The sequence below is a fragment of the Canis lupus genome, chromosome 21, assembly GCF_048164855.1.
Source record: "Canis lupus baileyi chromosome 21, mCanLup2.hap1, whole genome shotgun sequence".
Taxonomy (NCBI): domain Eukaryota; kingdom Metazoa; phylum Chordata; class Mammalia; order Carnivora; family Canidae; genus Canis; species Canis lupus.
The window spans coordinates 18,877,441-18,900,243 of record NC_132858.1 but is presented as its reverse complement, the minus strand read 5'-3'; the positions used below and the strand labels follow the sequence as shown (position 1 = coordinate 18,900,243).

General features: G+C 37.5%; 1 protein-coding gene across 1 annotated transcript; it reads left to right on the top strand.

Moving 5' to 3' along the window:
* The first annotated feature begins 9,316 nt into the window (after positions 1–9,316).
* On the top strand, positions 9,317–10,255 carry LOC140613460 (olfactory receptor 5AN1-like). The gene has a single exon (XM_072791977.1). It carries the CDS (start codon positions 9,317–9,319, stop codon positions 10,253–10,255), a length of 939 nt encoding a protein of 312 aa, XP_072648078.1.
* Positions 10,256–22,803: the final 12,548 nt, after the last annotated feature.

The window sequence follows — 22,803 nt, the reverse complement described above, 5'->3', positions numbered from 1 at the left end:
GGATATTGGAAGAATGTTTTTTCTCTGGAGAATTGAACCAAGATATATGGGCCCAGGGCCATCACATATATCTGTGGGAGAATGATAAAAATAGAGGGATGAAATAATATCTACATGGTGAAGATTCTTCATTATGTTTTTTTTCACTACTAATATCTACATAAGGAGACTCTTCCTCCACTGCACACCTCCTCCATTCAGTTACTCAACTCTCAAAATACTCCGAGCTAGGTTTCTACCTTCCTGGGCAGGAAACTGGAGAATTCTGTATAGAGAAAAACCTGTCCATAGTTATAGCAGAGGTTCATTAGAGCAACTGAGAAGAGACCCCCAGATTGCCTAGCAAGAAACCCAACAGAGGACAGTCTCTAGTCATAAACACCAAGCCTCAAATCTTGCTCTATAGTGCTTTTCCCTGCAATGTGAAAAGACAGCCTAAAATAAACAAATAAGCAACAAAAGAACTCAGATGGTGAAAAGACAATGAATGGAGCATAAGACCATGTAAAAAATAAAACTCCAAAATTAGTTCACTCAGATTAAAGTAGATATTGTGTGTTTAAAAGAAGATACTGCATCCTTATGTGGCATATTAAACAGAAGAGAAGAAACTGGACATTTGAAATATTGTTTGAGCCAATGGATCAAATTTTCTCTGACTCCTTCAGTTTTATGAGCTAATAGATTCACTTTATTGTTATGCCCAGTTGCAGTTCTTTTTTTCTGTTGTTAAAATGAAAGATTCCTTTTTTTTTTTTTTTAAATTTATTTATTATAGTCACACACACACACACACAGAGAGAGAGAGAGAGAAGCAGAGACACAGGCAGAGGGAGAAGCAGGCTCCATGCACTGGGAGCCCGACGTGGGATTCGATCCCAGGTCTCCAGGATCGCGCCCTGGGCCAAAGGCAGGCGCCAAACCGCTGCGCCACCCAGGGATCCCAAAATGAAAGATTCCTGATTCTGGGATAGTTTTATGATATATACCAACATCACAAAAATGCAATTCCTTTTGAGTATAAGTGGTCTCTCCTCATAGTATATTAGTTACCTGTTATTGCTCAAAACATCACTACAAAACTTCATGACTTCAAATGTAAATATTTACTATACGGTTTCTGTGGATCAGGAATTCAGGGTCAACTTGGTTATGTGGTTCTGATGTCTCTCATGAGGTTGCACTCCAGTAAGTAGTTGGTTAGGGCTGTAGTCCTCTGAAGCCGGATTGAGCCTGGAGTACCCACTTCTAAAATAGACTGGCAAGTTTGTGCTGGCTGATGGTGGAGGCCAATGATCTTGGTTACATGAGTTAGCCCTATTAGCTATAGGAGGGAGTCTACAAAAACCTGTGAACACTAGAGGACCAGGATCATTGGGGACCATCTTGGAAGCTGCCTATTACACTTAGATGTTAGGAATGCTTCAGAGTCAAAATATTAACAAGCATTCATTGAAAGTTTGGAAACAACCTACTCCTTGGGCCTCCTTGTGAAGTGAATTGTGAAAAGGAGATGGGAGAGAAAAGTGGAAGAAGAGGCACACTTAAAATCAAGGTTGTATTTCTTGCTTCTTGAGGTAGGCTTGTATTAGTATAATATTCTCTGTTAGAGGGGATCCCTGGGTGGCTCAATGGTTGGCACCTGCCTTCGGTCCAGAGCATGATCCTGGATCAAGTCCCACGTCAGGCTCCCTGCATGGAGCCTGCTTTTCCCTCTGCCTGTGTCTCTGCCTTTCTCTCTCTCTCTGTCTTATGAATAAATAAAACCTGAAAAAAAATTCTCTCTTAGAAAAGCTTTTGCTTCATCCCAAAGATTTTAGACTGTGGTGTTTTCATTTTCATTTTTCCCCATGTATCTTTAGATTTCCTCTTTGATTTCTGGTTGGGCCATTCATTATATCATACGCTGGAAACTAATAACATTGTATATTAATTATACTTGAAAAGTAGAATCAAGGTTGGGGAGATTCTCAGAGGCTATAAAGCAGTAAGAGTCATCCATTTCTGGGTAAAAGCAAACCTGGAATATGTTTCATGGGGAAACTTGGAACATAGCTTCCCAGGACCCTGCAGGATCTCAGAAATGTTGGCTATTATGATGTGTGTAGGGTGGTTGGGCCCAAGGCCCAGAGGTCTGAGCCTCTTGGGGATTCTAGGACAATAAGATGACCAGGGAGCAGAAGAGCCACCAGACTTGCGGTACCGTGGAGACTAAGCCGAGAGAATTTAAAGATAATTTTAAAGAGATATTATTTTTCATATCTTCATGGACTAATTTAATGCATATTATATTACTATTTATACAATATTTTCTGCTTCATGCAGTTACATCACATAGATTTGATTTTCTTATGAAGATGTCACCATATGAAGATGGCAGGTGAGAAATTGTATTGCAAATATTACAGATAAAACCTTTGGGCACATAGATGTCTGCCACGTTCTTCCCAGTGGAGCAACAATTTGTTTGGATCTCATAAAGTGTGATTTGTGGAACATACATGGTTCTTATAGACCAGAAGTATGTCCTCTATTACTTGGCCATGGTGCTCACATTCCATACTTTTGGTGTTATACTTTTAAAACTCTCTTAAGAACTTGTTTTGTTAAAAAAAAAAAAAACTTGTTAAGGATTAAGTTCTTACAGTTCTTATCAGGGAATATATACTAACCTATCAGCAAGAGTTAAATAATTAACACATTGCTCACCCACCCCTTTCTCCCTAGAAGTGAGAATAGTTGAAATAGGTCAAACCAAGAATGGGACCTTATCTAAAACATCCCTGTATCCCTAGTAACTGGCAGGGTAGATGAGTTTCATTTCTAAACAAATGAGCAAAAATGTTTGTGGGAATGATGCTAAGTAGATATTTTTAGTGAAGGATTAGTAATGCAGCATAAAATGTTGGCAAGAACTCCAAGTCAGAACATAGAAAGTACACCTACTATTAACAGAAGGTGTGCTAGTACTATACCCCCTGGTAAGTGCTTTAAAAGCATTATCCAGTTTGTTTCTCTCTGTGAAGACCTACTCTATGAAGTAGCTACTACTGTCACCCCATTTGATGATAATCCTGAGGCTGGGAGAGGTTAATTTGTTCAAGGTCACACACAAGTCACCAAGTGGAAGGGTCAGAATTGTACCCAGAATGGTGCTACCAATGCCTCAGGTTGTAGCCATGATAAATCATGGCTCTGTCATGAATTCGTTTTATTGTTGTCCCTTATTGCCTCAACTTCCTCACTTATGCATAGGAAATACTGCGATGTCTGCCTCACAGGCAGCTGTGATGATTGGATCTGGTCACATATTTGAGAAAATGTATGTATGTGTGTATATACTTAAAATGCAAGTGCTTTGTACACAGGGAATTGTTCACATATCTATTTTAATTAAGGTATTTTACCAGCTAGTGTTTTACCAGGGTCATCTTGACCAAATCTTTTAGCTCCCCTGCTTTAGGTTCCTCACCTGGTAATTGAAGATGTTGGACTAGATGATCCCTAGGTCCTTTCCAGCCCTAAAGACTTTTAAGTTTCTAATAGAAAAGCTATAATTATGAAAACATGATTGGACTATAGAGAAAGTGCAGAATGGATCCTGAAGGGACATGGCAAAGTGGGGCATGAAATTAGCAGGACAAATACTCCATGACAACCATGACTCAAGAGGATAAGTATCTAGAGGGTTTTCTTCCTCTAATTGTCTTTTCTCCTCTTACCTGTGCCCTCAACAATAACACATTTAAGAGGATCTCAGTTGTGGGCATCTCTCTTGCTCTGAGTGGATAGCCAGTTTGATGGCCAAAGGCTCCCATCTTGGAGAGCAATAGGGCCTACCTGGAAAATTCGTTTGGAAAACAAAGAAGCAATTTCAGCCTTTGGCAAGACCTCTGTCTTCTTGGGGAATCTGGGTCAGGTGAGAGGGCAAGATTTAGTGAGAACAGTGGATTCTGTTATCTTAAAGCGATGTGATTCTTCCAGTAGGACCTGTGAGCAGCAAGGTTTATGGTCCACAGTCTCTCTCATTCTTCACCTCTTTCTCACCCCCACACTCTCCACTGTGGGCTCTTCCTTGGGTTCTCTTGCTCCTTACCCAAGTTCTCTGACCTTCATTGAGAAGATGATCCCTAATCTAAAATTTCAGGGATTATTCTGGGGTGAGGGATGCATGTTGAGTTCTAGTTCTGTAATTTCCTAAGGGTGTGTGATCTTGAGCTCCATTACCTTCTTTTTTTTTTTCACCTGTAAAATGAGGGATAATGGGATTATTTAGAATCTAATAAGACAATGTTTATAATGCCTAACAAATTTTAAAATTGAATGATTGAGCACTGAATTAAAAATAATGATTTACTTACTTTCAGAGGAATTTCCTAAGATCCCACATTCTAGTCTTGATTTTCCAACTTTATCCATCCCAAGACTCTGAATTTTTTGTTTAGGAGTCTGTTGTTATAATGTCATTAGTTAATTTGATTTCCACGTCAATATATAGCTTTGATTGATAATTTCTGAGCGGCAGAAGGCAAGCAGGCCACTAAATGTTGATATAACAGAGTACTCATGTACAGTTTCATTGGTCTTTTGAAGTACTTTGAGTAATTATCCATGGTCATCTTTGGAGACTCTGTGGATCCGGGAGCACTAGTGTGGGTCTACTGTGAGTGAGGTATCTCACTGCCAACATTGGTAGTTGTTCTGTCTCTTTAACTTCATCTTCTTCTTCTTTTTTTTTTTTTTTTACTTACACTGTTCTTCATTGCCACATCTTGGTTTTCTCTATTTGATTTTATTCCCTGAACAACCTTACAAACTGACTATGTCTTTAGTTGGTCAGATTGGAAAAGCTTTGATTAGCTTTAACTTCATCTGTAACCAGTATGTATGTCAGTCTCCATTTCTTCTCAAACTATTTGGGAGATGGTGAACAGATACTGTCTTAAAACTTAAAACTCTCACCTCATCACCTTCAGAATCATTTTGTACCCTCAACACATAACCACCTTAAAACTTAACCAAAGAGACTGAATATATTCAGAATTTTTCTGTCTTACTCTGTGTTACCAAATTTCAACAAGTAAATTTTCAGGATCAATTTTATCATGAATTAATAAACAATACATAATTGTTTATTTTTCTGGTGGGGGGAAATGATGAGTTACATAAAGTACTTTTAGCTCTGGCTGCCTCTGTCACCAGAATATAATATGAAACTGAAGAGTTTTACTACAGTGATTGATCAGAAGTTTGGCTTATTTTTGCTGAACTGATTGATTATGTTGGTATATTGGATGTTGGATGTTGGAGGCTGTGCACGAGAGTTTATATTTTCACCATGTTTTCATTGACTCCAACTCATCTTGAGAAAACAAGAGAGATATTATATTGGCAACACTATAGGAGTCAACAGAAAGATTTCCAAGTTCATAAAACCATAATTGAAATAAGATCATTTTAGTTTTGCATCCAAAAGTGGGTGAAAGAACTATTTGTTCAACATTTATTTATTTGGCAACACAGATATTTGTATGCAAGATGTTTTCATTAAGTAGTGGACCTCCCCACTAGACCATGTCTGTGTATAGCATCATTGGCTCAAGGTGGTGGTGGTGACACATAAAAAGGGGCATCAGGGCTTTACACTCCAGCTGACTGGGAGATAACAGAATAATACAAGACAGAAATAGTCATTGATTAACTATATTTTTGCCTCTAGGCTTAGAGACCATCTAATTTTGAAGATAATTATGTGCAGAGCTCTTTGATATTTCCGCATTAGTTTGCCTTATTTTTCTTGAAAGAGAGGAATAATAATGGGGATGATAAAGGCTAACATTTACTGAGCCCTTACTGTTTTAAGCTTTTTACATCATTCAATTCTTGCAGCCACATTCTGATAGTAGTAAGCACTATCATCCCTGTTTATAGATGAGGCAACTGAGGCACAGAGGGGCTAATGACTTGCTAAGGGTGATAGAGACACTGGTAGAAGCCAGGAAATTCTGAGAGCCTCTTTGGTCTGTTAGTGTCTCTCTTCTTTATTTCCCCTTCCCTCTCCCCTTCCATCTCACTCTGTGCTTACTATGGAGGATTTATATATCTTAACAACTTTTTCTTCCTATAAATACAGGAGTTGTCAGAAATTGATCAAATATGGAGATGTTTGAAGAAGGAAATCAAAGGCATGCCAGTCATTACACTTGACATTTGTAATTGTCTTGTGTGTGAGAGAGAGTGAGAGACAGAGAAAGATACTATAAAAAGCAAAACAATTTTTCCTTCAGAAAAGTAGAATCATTTTGTACCCTCCTTAGTAGTAAATGTGAGCACTGTATCCCTTGATCTATGCCTTTTGTATTAAAGGCATTACTATGTTGCCTTTTTTATGCTTTGTGACTATTTTTCCCTCATCAATCGCATTTCAAAAGTATTTTACATATGTGGGCTTTTTTGGCATAATAACCAAGTTTTAAATTGTTATATTTTTCTTTTATGGTTTCTGTTTTGGTGTTATAATCAGACATTTCCCCCACATATCAAGATTATATAATGCACATCAAGAATTGAATCTTTCTCTATCAATTTAAAATACTAATTTTTATCATATTTAAATTTTTACTGATATTTAAATTTCTCTAAAATTTCTATGGTCTTTTGGCATCTATTTTTATAAGAATAGTGAATTTTCAGTGTTTATAATGCTTTTTAATATCTAAAAGAATAATACTAACATGTGTTTTTAATTCATAATATTTTTTCAAAAATTTCTTAGCTGTTCTCAGTCATTTCCTCTCTTATCTCAAGGAAGGGCAGTTGATTATGAACCATAGGCCATAGTTGCAATCTATTATGAATTATGAATCTGTTAGTAAGCTCTAACATGATGACTGTATCAACAAAACTGATGAGCCATACCTATGTAGTACTTGGTAATTGAAATTATTTACTTTTTATTTGCCTCAAGGTCATCATGGTTTGATGCTGGTTGTCAAGCAAGTATACTCAAACTCAAGCAAACTAAATAGAACATTGTTTATGTGGTTTATGTCTTCATGGCCCTGGGTGGTTTGATTTGCTTCTACATGAGGTCTGAATCTACATCTGCCTAGAGGTAATGATTCCTCACTGTCTATAAGGTCAATGATGTCTCAGGAAATTCCTCAAATTAACCCCTACAACTGGGGACATTCCTAACCATGGGTACAGCTGTCATTCATGGTTATCTGTAAGCAATCCATGATAATAATAGCCAACCCCTAGTGGACAATTACCATGTACAGAGTTGTGTGCTGAGCATCCCTATGAATTTTACTGTAACCATCCTAGTAATCTTACAGTCCAGGAGCTCTTAATGATCTCACTTTATTTTGAGTAAATCAGTCTTAAAGTGTTTAAGCTACTGTTCATAAAGTGAGAGGGTATCAGACAAAACTCCAAAGTCTGAACCTTTAACTACAGTACCATGCTGTTTCTCAGGTAGTAAAATACTCTAAAATTAAAAAAAATGTTGGGGTCAATAGTGAGCTATCCTACTCTTGCATTGGTATATTTAGTATGAAGACTTCTTTTTTTTTTATTGGTGTTCAATTTGCCAACATACGGAATAACACCCAGTGCTCATCCCGTCAAGTGCCCCCCTCAGTGCCCGTCACCCATTCACCCCCACCCCCCACTCTCCTCCCCTTCTACCACCCCTAGTTCGTTTCCCAGAGTTAAGAGTCTTTATGTTCTGTTTCCCTTTCTGATATTTCCCACACACTTCTTCTCCCTTCCCTTATATTCCCTTTCACTATTATTTATATTCCCCAAATGAATGAGAACATATAATGTTTGTCCTTCTCTGTTCTTATCAGTACGAAGACTTCTGTGAGACGACTTGTTCCATAACTTTATTGGGCACATATGCTGTCATAAGTTATGATATAGTTTTCCAGGCCAGTTAGAAGATGATATATTAACTACATTCATATAAAAGTTTGTGAAATTATTACAAACAGGGTAAATAACTTTTCCTAAGGATAAAGGAAGAAATTTAAAAAATTTATCTAAATGAGGACACCTGAGTGACTCAGTAGTTGAGCATCTGCGTTTGGCTCAGGGCATGATCCTGGGGTCCTGGGACTGAGTCCCACATTGGACTCCCCATGGGGAGCCTGCTTCTCCCTCTGCCTATGTTTCTGCCCCTCTCTCAGACTCTCTCATGAATAAATAAATAAAACCTTAAAAAATGTATCTAGATGACCATCTTGATAGGCTATTTCAGTTTTAATCTGGAGTGATGCCACTTATGCTTTTTTAAAAAAATATTTTATTTATTTATTCACTCATGAGAGAGAGAGAGAGAGAGAGAGAGAGGGAGAGAGAGAGAGAGGCAGAGACACAGGCAGAGGGAGAAGCAGGCTCCATGCAAGAAGTCCAACACTTGATCCCAGGACTCGATCCCAGGACCCCAGGACCAAGCACTGGACCAAAGGCAGGAGCTAAATCGCCGAGCCAACCCCTCGGGAAAAATAGTACACATTTTTTTTTAATTAGTGGGTATGTGTGGCTTTCTCTTTTCTTGACATTCCCAGCAAATTGTTGCTGCCGAGACTCACTGTTAAATTGACAATTACAGGGACACAAGTGATGCGTGTGCCATAACTGCCAATGTGATTATCTCCTTCATATCACTTATGCTTAGAAACCTGCTGGTCTCCATTTTAATTATGTATTGATACAAAAGAGCCTGTTTTTTTTTCCTGTGGCCCCGTCATCAGGCCCAGGGCACAAGGTCCTGGGGACAGGATCCGTCCCTGCCTCAGGCGCGGACAGCTTTCCTCTCTCCGGCCTTGGACCCCTGCCAGAGGACAGGTGCAGGTCCCTCCCTCAGTGTGATTAAGCCACATCTGAAACCATTTGGGAGAATTATTGGCTGAAGAGTGTTAAACAGGCAAGAGGAGCTGAGCACTTATGACATCCAGGTGACAGCAATCAACAGGTCGTCTGATGTGTTGTTTAGTAGCAGATTGTAATTCTACACACGAGGTCTAATAATCATAGCCTTTCTGTTGTTTTAGTTCTCAAATTTGAAAAAATCTCTTTAATTTTCATGACACTTCATTAAATAGGTGAGAACATGAGACACTAAAAAGTCACTTCTTGCCAATTGGAGATGAAAAACTGGATCTTTTCATCAGGTCAGTGAGGCATTGCTTCTATCCCCACACTCCATGGAGGGAAACTATGGCACATATGAGATTTGTAATGCTGCCATTTCTCCTGGATCAGCAGTGCCTTCTCTTCTCTTTTCTGATTTTAGAAGCACCGAGCAATGACTGGGGGAGGAAATACTACAGAGATCACTTATTTCATCCTTTTGGGATTCTCTGATTTCCCCAGAATCCTAGCAGTGCTCTTTGCTGTATTCCTGCTGATTTACATTTTGACTCTGACTTGGAACCTGGGCCTCATCATCTTAATAAGGATGGACTCTCACCTCCACACACCCATGTACTTCTTCCTCAGTAATCTGTCCTTCATAGATGTCTGCTATGTGACCTCTACAGCTCCCAAGATGCTCTCCAACTTTTTCCAAGAGCAGCAAACCATCACCTTTGTGGGTTGTGCCGTTCAGTACTTTGTCTTTTCAACCATGGGACTGAGTGAGTCTTGTCTCATGACAGCCATGGCTTATGACCGATACACTGCCATTTGTAATCCACTTCTCTATTCATCAGTCATGTCACCCACGCTCTGTATTCAGATGGTGCTGGGATCCTATCTGGCTGCACTCTCTGCTAGTATATCCCAGTTGTGTGCCATGTTTCAGCTTCATTTCTGTGGGCCTAATGTCATCAATCACTTCTTCTGTGACATGCCCCAACTATTAATCCTGTCCTGCACTGACACTTTCTTTGTACATCTGTTGATTGCTATACTAGCAACGATCTTTGGGATGATAAATGCCTTTATTATTATGATATCCTATGGCTATATTGTCATGTCCATCATGAAAATCACTTCAGCTAAAGGCAGATCCAAAGCTTTCAACACCTGTGCTTCTCATCTGACAGCAGTTTCTCTCTTCTATACCTCAAGTGTCTTTGTTTATTTGAGTTCCAGCTCTGGTGGTTCCTCCAGCTTTGACAGATTTGCATCAGTATTCTACACTGTGGTTATTCCCATGTTGAATCCCTTGATTTACAGTCTGAGGAACAAGGAAATAAAAGATGCCTTGAAGAGGTTACCAAAGAAGACATGGTATTGCTGAGGTCCTGTCCAGAGTTATCCTCTCGAAACTTTAACCCCTAATAATGTGTACATGAATGGATTCTAACAAAATTCATACTGCTTTTGAATAAAGATACTTTAAATTGTAACAGATAATATGCCAAATGGACTTACAGCTGAATTGATTCCATATAAACACAATATCATTAGGTCCTAGAGGTTCATACTTTCACCCTACATGAAGAGTGGCCTCATCATTTATTAATAATCTGCAAGTATTTTTAAACGGTAAGGTTTAGAAACTCTTTGCTTCTTTTGGCTTCAGAGATTGAGGCCTGTTTATCTCAGACCTCTGATTGTAAAGAAGCAATACCTGGCAGAGGCACCCAGGAGTGTAGAGACCTTGTCTCCCAAATATTTTGATGCAGCATAATCCAGACATGAGGGTGATCAATGTTTGTTTTGGAATTCTGACCATAATGGGAATAAGTAGGGGGGATGTGCCTTTGAACAGAAACAAAGCTATACAATTGGCTTGGCAACAGCAGTCTGAGATAGCTAATGTTTGTTGAAGGCCTCTTTCCAGCCTAGTCATCTAATAAGTTTGGTCACTTTCCAGTCTCCACCAACTGTAATCTAAGGAAGCAGGAGGTGATTTGAACCATAAAGGAGAATGGAATGAAGAATGTTTTTCCTTCAGTACCATTTACTTATGAGTCTGATGACTTCATTTCTCACTTCTAGTGTTCAGTGGAGATTTCTGATGGGAGTGATGTTGAAAATCCATATCCCAGCCAATAGCTATTTCTTACATTGTGGGACTCAAACCTCTCTCTCCCATTAAATCAAGAAAAATTATCCTGATGTAGCCAGCGTTTCACACTATCAAATCATTTCTAGTATTTCAAGCATTGTTATTTCCTTTCTTCTAATAACTTTGGCTATGTTTGTACTTTTCCTCATTCCATGAGGTAAAAAGTTAGGTTGTTTATTTGAAATCTTTATATTTGCCTAGTATATGTCATTATCCTTGTAAACTTCCTTTTTAGAACTGCTTTTGTAGTATCTCATTGGTTTTCCTGTATTGTATTGGCATATCCATTGGTCTTAAGATATTTTTTTATTCTTCTTTTGATTTCTTCTTAGACCCTTTGGTTGTTTAGGAACGTGTTGTTTAGTTTTCACATGCTTGTCAATTTTCCAGTTTTCCTTTTGTTGATTTCTAGTTTCATAACAATGTGGTTGGTAAAGATACTTGGCATGATTTCAGTCTTCTTGAATTTGTTAAGACTTGGTTTGTGTCCTATCATATGATTTATTCTGAAGAATTTTCAGTATGCACTTAAGGAGAATGTATTTTGTTGCCATTGGATAGAATGTTCTATAAATGTCTATTAGCGACCTCTGGTCTGGTGTTTGGTTTTGTCCAACATTTTCATGTAGATTTTCTGCCGGGATGATCCATCTATTGCTGATAGTGGGGTACTGAAGTCTCCTACTATTATTGTATTGCTGTCTGTTTTTCCCTTCAGATCTGTTAGTATTTCCTTAATCTGTATTGGCACTCTGATATTGGATACATATATTTTTGGTTGTTATGTCTTCTTGATGAATTGACCCCTTTATTATTATTTAATGACCTTCTTTGTCTATTATTCCCAATTTTGGCTAAAAGTCTATTTTGTCTGATATAAGTATAGCTGCCCTGCTTTCTTTTAGTTTCCACTTTTTCCATCTCACCTTTAGCTTGTGTGTCCTTAAAGCTGAAGTGAGTTTCTTCTAGGCAGCGTATAGTTAGGGTTATTTGTTTGTTTGTCTTTAGTTGTGCCTTTGGTTGGTGAATTCAGTGTATTTACACTTAGGATACTTATAATATGTTATCTTACTAATGTAAACTTATTAATTGATTTCTGGCTATTTTGTTGTTCAATTGTTTGTTTTGCCTGTTTCCTCTTAACTTTGTGAATTGGTTATTTTTCCTGATGGTATGCTTTGATTCCCCTTTCTCTTCTGTGAACCTAATATAAGTTTTTGTTTGTGGTTACCACAAAGTTTACATAAAACATAGACTTAAAAATCCATTTTAAGCTGATAGCAATTTAACTTTGGTGTCATACAAAACAGCTATCCTTTTACTTCATTCTTTTATATTTTTGATATCACAGTTTACTTTTTATGTGATGTGTGTGTGTGTTTTTAAAGATTTATTTATTTATTTTGACACAGAGAGAGCACGAGAGAGCACAAGCAGGGAGAGAAGAAGGGGGAGAGGGAGAAGCAGGCTCCTTGCTGAGCAGGGAGCCCAACAACTACATGAGGCTCAATCCCAGGATGCCTGGATCATGACCTGAGCTGAAGGCAGACACTTAACTGACTGAGCAACCCAGGTGCTCCTATGTTGTGTGTTTGTTCACAAACTACAGTAGTTATACTACAGTTATACTATAATTAATTGGTTAAAACTCTATCCTATACAGAAATAGCCTTCTAAATCTGATTGTATATTTACCTCTACCAGTGTGTGGTCTATTTTCATGTTTTCATGTTACATCTTTTCAGTTCAGCTCGAGGATCTCCTTTCATTATTTCTTGATGGGAGGGTCTAATGGTGATTAATACCCACTTCCTCAAATCTTTACTAGCTATCTTTGGATGGGAGATATTTTTCATTGGTTTTACTATAGCTGGTATCTTATTCAGCTTTGTTAGGATATGCCTACTTCAGATTTCTTGCCATGGCTAAATTGTTAAGCTTGTTTGTGTGTACCAGTTCTTACAACTCACCAGACTGGCTCCTGGAAAGTTCTGTTTTGTTTCTTAGAAGAAGGTGGAGCTACAGTTTAAGTTGTGGTTCCTTCCTTGAACGGAAGTTTTTCTTAGCATATTCATTCTTAACTGGAGCTCACTTTTGCCTCTGACTTGAGAAAATGCACAGTGAGCTGTCACAAGGTGGGTAGATTTAGCACATAGGGTGTTGCGGGTGACTGGTGGCCAGTTGGGGGGATCTATTGCATCCTTTTAATGCCCTTTGATATTCTTATCTGCTTCTTTCATGATATCCACACCCCTCCTTCCCAGTAATGAACGTCCTACCTTAGTACTGCTGGACAGAAATGGGTTTCTGGGTTTCTCCATTATTTTCCACACAGCTGTAGCAGCCGGGCACTCACTCACCACTTTCTTTTTGCCACACGGACTAGTTAGGATTGGTTAGTTCATTCCTGCACTGTGTTGCCTTGGGGAAAGGATGGTACTAGCAATGGCACTCAAACTTGTATTTATTTTTTGCTCCAGTGGAGATCTGAACTTTTTCCTCAGGAAAGCTGGACTTGAACAAAATCTTCCTTTTCCGTGGTTGTTCACACAAACTAGCACTCCAGGTTTTCCCTGACTGTGGCTGAGAGTGTCAGGCTGGTTTGCTAGCTTCCACTAGATCCACAGCACATACTGAGATTTGTTACCTGTTACCTACTGCACAAGGGAGAAAATTCCTACTTGGCCCTGGCCATGTGGTGCTAGAGCTCACAGCTCCCACAGATGTACTTTTGTTGATGGCTAGGTGCTAATTTATAGTTGTTAATGGAGAGAGAAAGAGGGATTTTAGTTCAAGATAGTAACATAGGAGGCTCTTGAACTTATTTTCTCTTATGAACGCACCAAATCTACAGCTCCATATGGAGCAATATGCTGTGAGAGAAATTCATAAACTAGCCAAATGACTCCTGTACCTTGTTCAAACAAGAACAATTCTACATTGAAACAAATGGGAGATGTGGAGATACAGCCTTGCCAATAACCCCACCCCTGGCACAGTCACATAGATTGGGAGGGAACTCACAACTTCTAGCTTCCTCCCAAGTTGTGAAGGGTTTGGACCCAATGCCTAGCACCTTAATTTTTGAGACTTCCTCCTGGGATATTGGCTCCCAAAACACCTATCTCTGAAAGCCAACTGGACTTATATCCGTGAGATTCACAAAATGATAGCAAACAAAGAAACTGTTCTGAACTGGCTATCACCCAGGACTTAATTCAGAGAGCAGCCAGAAACACTCAACTCCCAGTCTTTTATAGAAAGAGGCCCATATACATATTATAAAAGCTACAGTCTGAGGTAAGCCTTCTAATTTAACACACACCTATGGGTGGACTGCTATCTTCTCTGGAGACTGGGGAGGACTGCAGGCACTATCTCTGTACTTTCCCTCTGCGCTACCCCAGGTTACCAGTATCTCCTAGAAAGGATTGTGCTCATGCCTGATGCCCTGGATTGTGTGTGCTGCCTGGGGGACATCCCTTGATAGCCCAGCTCTTTTGGCCAGTGAGGCTTGTATTCATGGATCCCACAGGATTGTACCAGACAAAGAAACGTTCCTTAATAGGCTGTACCCCTCAGGGATTAGTGCAGAGGCATAGATAGAAACACCTGTTTCCAGGATTTCCCTGAAAGAGTCTCACATGCATACTTTAAAAATACTTCTTGAGTATCTGACTTCCAATTACCCTGCATTTAGATGTTGACTGGGATCCTCCCTTTTGAGACATTGACAGATTGTGGCACAACCTCAACTATGAGGAGCCACTAAGAACAAAGAAAGCTGTTTGAATAATCATGAGATAGGGCCCATCTGAACAATAAGTTTCATCTCCTAAATGATATTACTCCTTTAAGTTGGGAGAGGTGTCTATTTATCTAATGCACAGAAACCAACACAGAGAAGGAAAATAAGGAAACAAAGAAATATGTTTCAAACAAAGAACAAGATAAAGCTCCAGAAACAGATCTTAATGAAACAGAGATGAGTGATTTATCTGATAAAGAATACAAATTATGGTCATAAACATGCTCAGCTCATCAGGAAAGCAATGCATGAAAAAGTGAGAATTTCAACAGAGATAGAAAAATAAGGGGTTACCAAACAGAAATCTCAGAGCTGAAGAATACAATAAGTTTACTGAAAAATTCAATAAAAAGGGCCAGCCACATACTAGATCAATGAAGTTGAAGACAGAGCAGTGAAATTTATCCAGTCAGTGGAGCAATCAGATAAAGAATGAAGTAGAGTGAGGTTGGCTTAAGAGATTTATAGGCCACTGTCAAACAGACCAGTATTTGCATTATAGAGGTTCCAGAAGGTAGAGAGAGAGAGAGAGAGAGAGAGAGAGAGAGAGGCAAAAAGCTTATTTCAGGAAATAATGACTCAAAATCTCCCTAACCTAGGAAAAGAAACAGACATCTATATGCAAGAAGCCCCAAGAATTCTAAGTAACATGAATCCAAAGAGAACCACATGAGATATATTATGAATAAAATGTCAAAAATTAAAAGGAGATAATCTTAAAAGCAGCCAGAGAAAAACAACTTTTATGTTCAAGGAAACCTCTATAAAATTATCAGTAGATTTTTCAGCAGAAACTTTGCAGGCCTAAGAGTATGGCACAATATATTCAAAGTGCTGAAAGAAGAAAACCTGCCAATCAAGAATAGTCTACCTGGATAAATTGTCCTTCAGAATTGAAGGAGGGATAAAGAGTTTCTAGATAAGCAAACCTGAACAATTCATTGCCACTAGATTGTCTTTACAAAAAGTTTAAAGGGGACTTCTTCAAGCAGAAACAAGATGTCATTAATTAGTATAGTAAGAAAACATATGAAAATGAAATCATTGGAAAGGTAAATTCAGAGCATTCTTATGTGGTGATCATGGTGATATATCACTTACAAATGTAGCAGAAGGTTTAAAAGACAAAAGTAAAAATAAAGTGACAACTACAATAATTTGTTAATGGATACACAATAAAAAGATATAAATTGTTGCATCAAAAAATAAAATGTAGCAATGTACTTTTAATATATACTTGAACTTAAGTTGCTGTCAGTTTAAAGTAGACTGTTACAATATGTTTGATGTAAACTTCATGATAACCACAGAGCCAGTATTTATAGTAAATCCGTGGAAGATAAAGTGAAAGGACTCTAAATATACTAATACAGAAAATCATCAAATACAAAGGGAGAGAGCAAGAGATGAAGAAACAAATGAGTTATAAAACATTCAGAAAACAACAAAATGCAAAAAAAACAACAAAATGTAATATTAAGTCCACACTTATCAATAGTACTTTAGATACCAAAGAACTAAATTTTCCAGCCAAATACACCGAGTGAGTGAATGGATTGAAAAACACACAGAGACACACGCAACGAGATCCCACTATCTGCTGTCTAGAAGAGACTTACTTATTAGAGCTTTAAACACACACACACAGAGACTAAAAATTAAGGGGTAGAAAAAGAAATTCCATGTAGATGTAAATCAAAAGAAAGCAGGTTTAGCTGTATTAATATCAGGAATAAATAGATCTTAAGACATAGATTTTAATGAGACAAAGGTCATTATATAACAATAAAAGATCAACTCAACAAGAAGATATAACATTTACAAGTATTTATGCATGCAACATAGAAACATCTAAATTTATAAACGAAATATTAATAGACTCAAAGGGAGAAATAGATAGCAATATGATAATAGTTGGGAAACCCCACGACCCCATTTTCAACAACGGATAGATCATCCAGACAGAATATTAGTATCAAAACATTGGACTTAAACTACATGTTAGGACAGATGGGCTTAATAGACATTTTCAGAACATTACATCCAAAGGTAGCAGAATATATACTTCTCTCGAGTGTAAGTGAAACATGCTCCAAGGTAGTTCATATGTTAAGCCACAAAATAAGTCTTATTAAATTTAAGGGGATTAAATATGTATTAAGTAATTTTCCAGTAGTATGAAATTAGAAATCAAGTACAAGAAAAAACTGGAACATTCACCGGTATATGGAATGAAAGCAATATGTTACTGAACACCAAGAAGAAATCAAAACAGAAATTTAAAACGTATTTTGAAACAAATGAAGTGGAAATACAACATATCAAAATTTAGGGATACAGTAAAAGCAGTTCTAAGAGGAGAAGTAGATAGCAATGAATGCTTTCATTTAGAAGGAAGAAATGTAATTTCAACAACTTAACTTTACAATTCAAGGAATGGTAGAGAAAGAGGAATAAACTAAGCCCAAAGTTAGTAGAAAGAAGGCAATAACAAGAATCAGAGTGGAGATAAATGAAAAAAGAAACTAAAAAACAATAGAAAAGGTTAATGAAACTAAGATTTGCTTTTAAAAAGCTTATAAACAAAACAGAAAAATCTTTAGACTCACCAAGAAAAAAGAGAATGAAATAAATAAAATTAGAAATGAAAGAAGAGGTGTTACAACTGGTACTGCAGAAATACTACAGATTATGAGACTACTAAGAACAATTACAAGACAAAAAATTGGATAACCTAGAATAAATGGACATATTCCTATAAACATATAGATGGCCAAGACTGAATCATGAAGAAATAGAAAATATGAATAGACCAATTGCTAGTAAGGAGATTGAATCAGTAATCAAAACCCTCCCAAGAAACAAAAGTGCAGAACTAGATGGCTTCTCTGATGAATTTTACCAAGTAAAGAAGAATTAGTACCAATCATCCTCAAACATTCCAAGAAGCAGAAGAGGAAGAAATATCATGGTTTTTTTTTATCATGTCTAGATGTTGAATTTTGTCAAATATTTTTCCTGCCTCTATTGGAATGATCATATTTTTACCCTTCATTTTGTTATTGTGCTATATCGCACTGTTTTGTTGATGTTGAACCATCCTTGCATAACTGAAATAAATCCCATTTGATTATGGTATATGGTCTTTTCTAAACTCATTTTATGAGGGCAACATTACTCTAATACCAAAACAGACAAGGACACCAAAAGAAAATTATAGCTCATTATACCTGATGAACATAGATGCAAAAATCCTCAAAATATTGCACAGTGAATTCAATAATATATTAAAAAGACCATATACCATAATCAAATGGGATTTATTTCAGTTATGCAAGGATGGTTCAACATCAACAAAACAGTGCGATATAGCACAATAACAAAATGAAGGGTAAAAATATGATCATTCCAATAGAGGCAAGAAAAATATTTGACAAGATTCAACATCCAGACATGATAAAAAAAAAACCTGTCAACTCATTTGGCCTAGATAGAACATACTTCAACATAATAATGCCATATAAAACAATCCTACTGTTAACATTATAGTCAGTCGTGAAAAGTTGAATAAATTGCCTGCAAAATCAGTAACAGACAGGAAGGCCCCCTCTTACTGCTTTTATTCTCTATAGCACTGGAAGTTGTAGCCAGAGTTATTAGATAAGAAAAAGAAATAAAATGCATTCAAGTAGGAAAAGATGATGTAAAATTTTCCCTCTTTAGAGATAACATGATAGTGTATATAGAAAACCCTGAAGGCTTTACAAAAAAACTGTTAGAATTAATAACAAATTTGATAAAGTTACAGGGTAAAAATGAACATTTAGAGACCTTTGACATTTCTGTACACTAATAATGAACTAGCAGGGGGAGAAATTAAGAAATAAATCTTAAAAAAAGAGAAATAAATCTCATTTACAATTGTATCAAAAATAAAAAAAAACTTAGGAATGAGTTTAACCAAGGAAGTGAAAGACCTGTATAAGACAATGACAAAAGAAGTTGAAGAAGAGTAATATTCCATTGTGTGTGTGTATATATATATATATATATATATATATATATATATATATATATTTATAGGCAAGTTGAACACCAATAAAAAATAAATTTATAAAGAAAAAGAAGTTGAAGAAGACACAAATAAATGGAAAGATTTATAATGTTCATGGATTAGAAGAATTAATATTATTAAAATGTCCATACTTTCCAAAGCAATCTACAAACTAAATGAAATCCATATCACATCCAAACTCAACTGAATACACATTCTTCTCAAGTGCACACGGAACTTTCTCCAGAATAGACATGTACTGGGTCACAAATTGGGTCTGAACCGATACCAAAAGATTGGGATCCTCCCCTGCATATTCTCAGACCATAATGCCATGAAATTAGAACTAAATCACAGCAAGAAGTTTGAAAGGACTTCAAACACGTGGAGGTTAAGGACCATCCTCCTAAAAGATGAAAGGGTCAACCAGGAAATTAAGGAAGAATTAAAAAGATTCATGGAAACTAATGAGAATGAAGATACAACCATTCAAAATATTTGGGATGCAGCAAAAGCAGTCCTGAGGGGGAAATACATCGCAATACAAGCATCCATTCAAAAACTGGAGAGAACTCAAATACAAAAGCTAACCTTACACATAAAAGAGCTAGAGAAAAAACAGCAAATAGATCCTACACGCAGCAGAAAAAGAGAGTTAATAAAGATTTGAGCAGAACTAAATGAAATCGAGACCAGAAGAACTGTGGAACAGATCAACAAAACCAGGAGCTGGTTCTTTGAAAGAATAAATAAGATAGATAAACCATTAGCCAGCCCTATTAAAAAGAAGAGAGAGGAGACTCAAATTAATAAAATCATGAATGAGAAAGAAGAGATCACTACCAACACCAAGGAAATACAAATGATTTTAAAAACATTACGAACAACTATACACCAATAAATTAGGCAATCTGGAAGAAATGGATACATTTCTGGAAAGCCACAAACTACCAAAACTGGAACAGGAAGAAATAGAAAAAATGAACAGGCCAATAACCAGGGAGGAAATTGAAGCAGTCATCAAAAACCTCCCAAGACACAAAAGTCCAGGGCCAGATGGCTTCCCAGGGGAATTCTGTCAAACATTTAAAGGAGAAACCATACCTATTCTACTAAAGCTGTTTGGAAAGATAGAAAGAGATGGAGGACTTCCAAATTCGTTCTATGAAGCCAGCATCACCTTAATTCCAAAACCAGACAAAGACCCCACCAAAAAGGAGAATTACAGACCAATATCCCTGATGAACATGGATGCAAAAATTCTCACCAAGATACTAGCCAATAGGATCCAACAGTACATTAAGAAAATTATTCACCATGACCAAGTAGGATTTATCCCCGGGACACAAGGCTGGTTCAACACTCGTAAAACAATCAATGTGAATCATCATATCAGCAAGAGAAAAACCAAGAACCATAGGATCCTCTCATTAGATGCAGAGAAAGGATTTGACAAAATACAGCATCCATTCCTGATCAAAACTCTTCAGAGTGTAGGGATAGAGGGAACATTCCTCGACATCTTAAAAGCCATCTACCAAAAGCCCACAGCAAATATCATTCTCAATGGGGAAGCACTGGGATCCTTTCCCCTAAGATCAGGAACAAGACAGGGATGTCCACTCTCACCACTGCTATTCAATATAGTACTGGAAGTCCTAGCCTCAGCAATCAGACAACAAAAAGACATTAAAGGTATTCAAATTGGCAAAGAAGAAGTCAAACTCTCCCTCTTTGCACATGACATGATGCTCTACGTAGAAAACCCAAAAGCCTCCACCCCAAGATTGCTAGAACTCATACAGCAATTTGGAAGCTGGCAGGATACAAAGTCAATGCCCAGAAGTCACTGGCATTTCTATACACTAACAATGAGACTGAAGAAAGAGAAATTAAGGAGTCAATCCCATTTACAATTGCACCAAAAAGCATAAGATATCTAGGAATAAACCTAACCAAAGATGTAAAGGATCTATACCCTAGAAACAATACAACACTTCTGAAAGAAATTTAGGAAGACACAAAGAGATGGAAAAATATTCCATGCTCACGGATTGGCAGAATTAATATTGTGAAAATGTCAATGTTACTCAGGGCAATTTATACATTTAATGCAATCCCTATCAAAATACCATGGACTTTCTTCAGAGAGGTAGAATAAATTATTTTAAGATTTGTGTGGAATCAGAAAAGACCCCAAATAGCCAGGGAAATTTTAAAAAAGAAAACCATAGCTGGGGGCATCACAATGCCAGATGTCAGGTTGTACTACAAAGCTGTGGTCATCAAGACAGTGTGGTACTGGCACAAAAACAGACACATAGATCAATGGAACAGAATAGAGAACCCAGAAGTGGACCCTGAACTTTATGGGCAACTAATATTCGATAAAGGAGGAAAGACTATCCATTGGAAGAAAGACAGTCTCTTCAATAAATGGTGCTGGGAAAATTGGACATCCACATGCAGAAGAATGAAACTAGACCAGTCTCTTGCACCATACACAAAGATAAACTCAAAATGGATGAAAGATGTAAATGTGAGACAGGATCCCATCAAAATCCTAGAGGAGAACACAGGCAACACCCTTTTTGAACTCAGCCACAGTAACTTCTTGCCAGATACATCCACGAAGGCAAAAGAAACAAAAGCAAAAATGAACTATTGGGACTTCATCAAGATAAGAAGCTTTTGCACAGCAAAGGATACAGTCAACAAAACTAAAAGACAACCTACAGAATGGGAGAAGATATTTGCAAATGATATATCAGATAAAGGGCTAGTTTCCAAGATCTATAAAGAACTTATGAAACTCAACACCAAAGAAACAAACAATCCAATCATGAAATGGGCAAAAGACATGAACAGAAATCTCACAGAGGAAGACATAGACATGGCCAACACACACATGAGAAAATGCTCTGCATCACTTGCCATCAGGGAAATACAAATCAAAACCACAATGAGATCCCACCTCACACCAGTGAGAATGGGGAAAATTAACAAGGCAGGAAACCACAAATGTTGGAGAGGGTGTGGAGAAAGGGGAGCCCTCCTGCACTGTTGGTGGGAATGTGAACTGGTGCAGCCACTCTGGAAAACTGTGTGGAGGTTCCTCAAAGAGTTAAAAATAGACCTGCCCTACGACCCAGCAATTGCACTGTTGGGGATTTACCCCAAAGATACAGATGCAATGAAATGCAGGGACACCTGCACCCCGATGTCTCTAGCAGCAATGTCCACAATAGCCAAACTGTGGAAGGAGACTTGGTGTCCATCGAAAGATGAGTGGATAAAGAAGATGTGGTTTATGTATACAATGGAATATTCCTCAGCCATTAGAAACGACAAATACCCACCATTTGCTTCAACGTGGATGGAACTGGAGGGTATTATGCTGAGTGAAGTAAGTCAATCGGAGAAGGACAAACAGTGTATGTTCTCATTCATTTGGGGAATATAAATAATAGTGAAAGGGAATATAAGGGAAGGGAGAAGAAATGTGTGGGAAATATCAGAAAGGGTGACAAAACATAAAGACTCCTAACTCTGGGAAACGAACTAGGGGTGATGGAAGGGGAGGAGGGCGGGGCTTGGGGGTGAATGGGTGATGGGCACTGAGGGGGGGCACTTGACGGGATAAGCACTGGGTGTTATTCTGTATGTTGGTAAGTTGAACACCAATAAAAAATAAATTTATTTAAAAAATAAAAAATATACCTGATTACAAATAAAGATGGTAATAACCTTGGGAAAAAAAAGCTTGTGAAGGAAAAATAGTGAAGGAAACCATCATCAAAATGAAAAGGCAGCTAACTGAATGGCAGAAAGTATTTGCAAATGATATATCTGACAAGAGGATTAATATGTAAAATATATAAAGAACTCATAGAACTCAGTAACAAAAAAAAC

Excerpts from the sequence above, each read along its gene's own strand:
- LOC140613460 (XM_072791977.1), top strand. The coding sequence starts at position 9,317 with ATGACTGGGGGAGGAAATACTACAGAGATCACTTATTTCATCCTTTTG.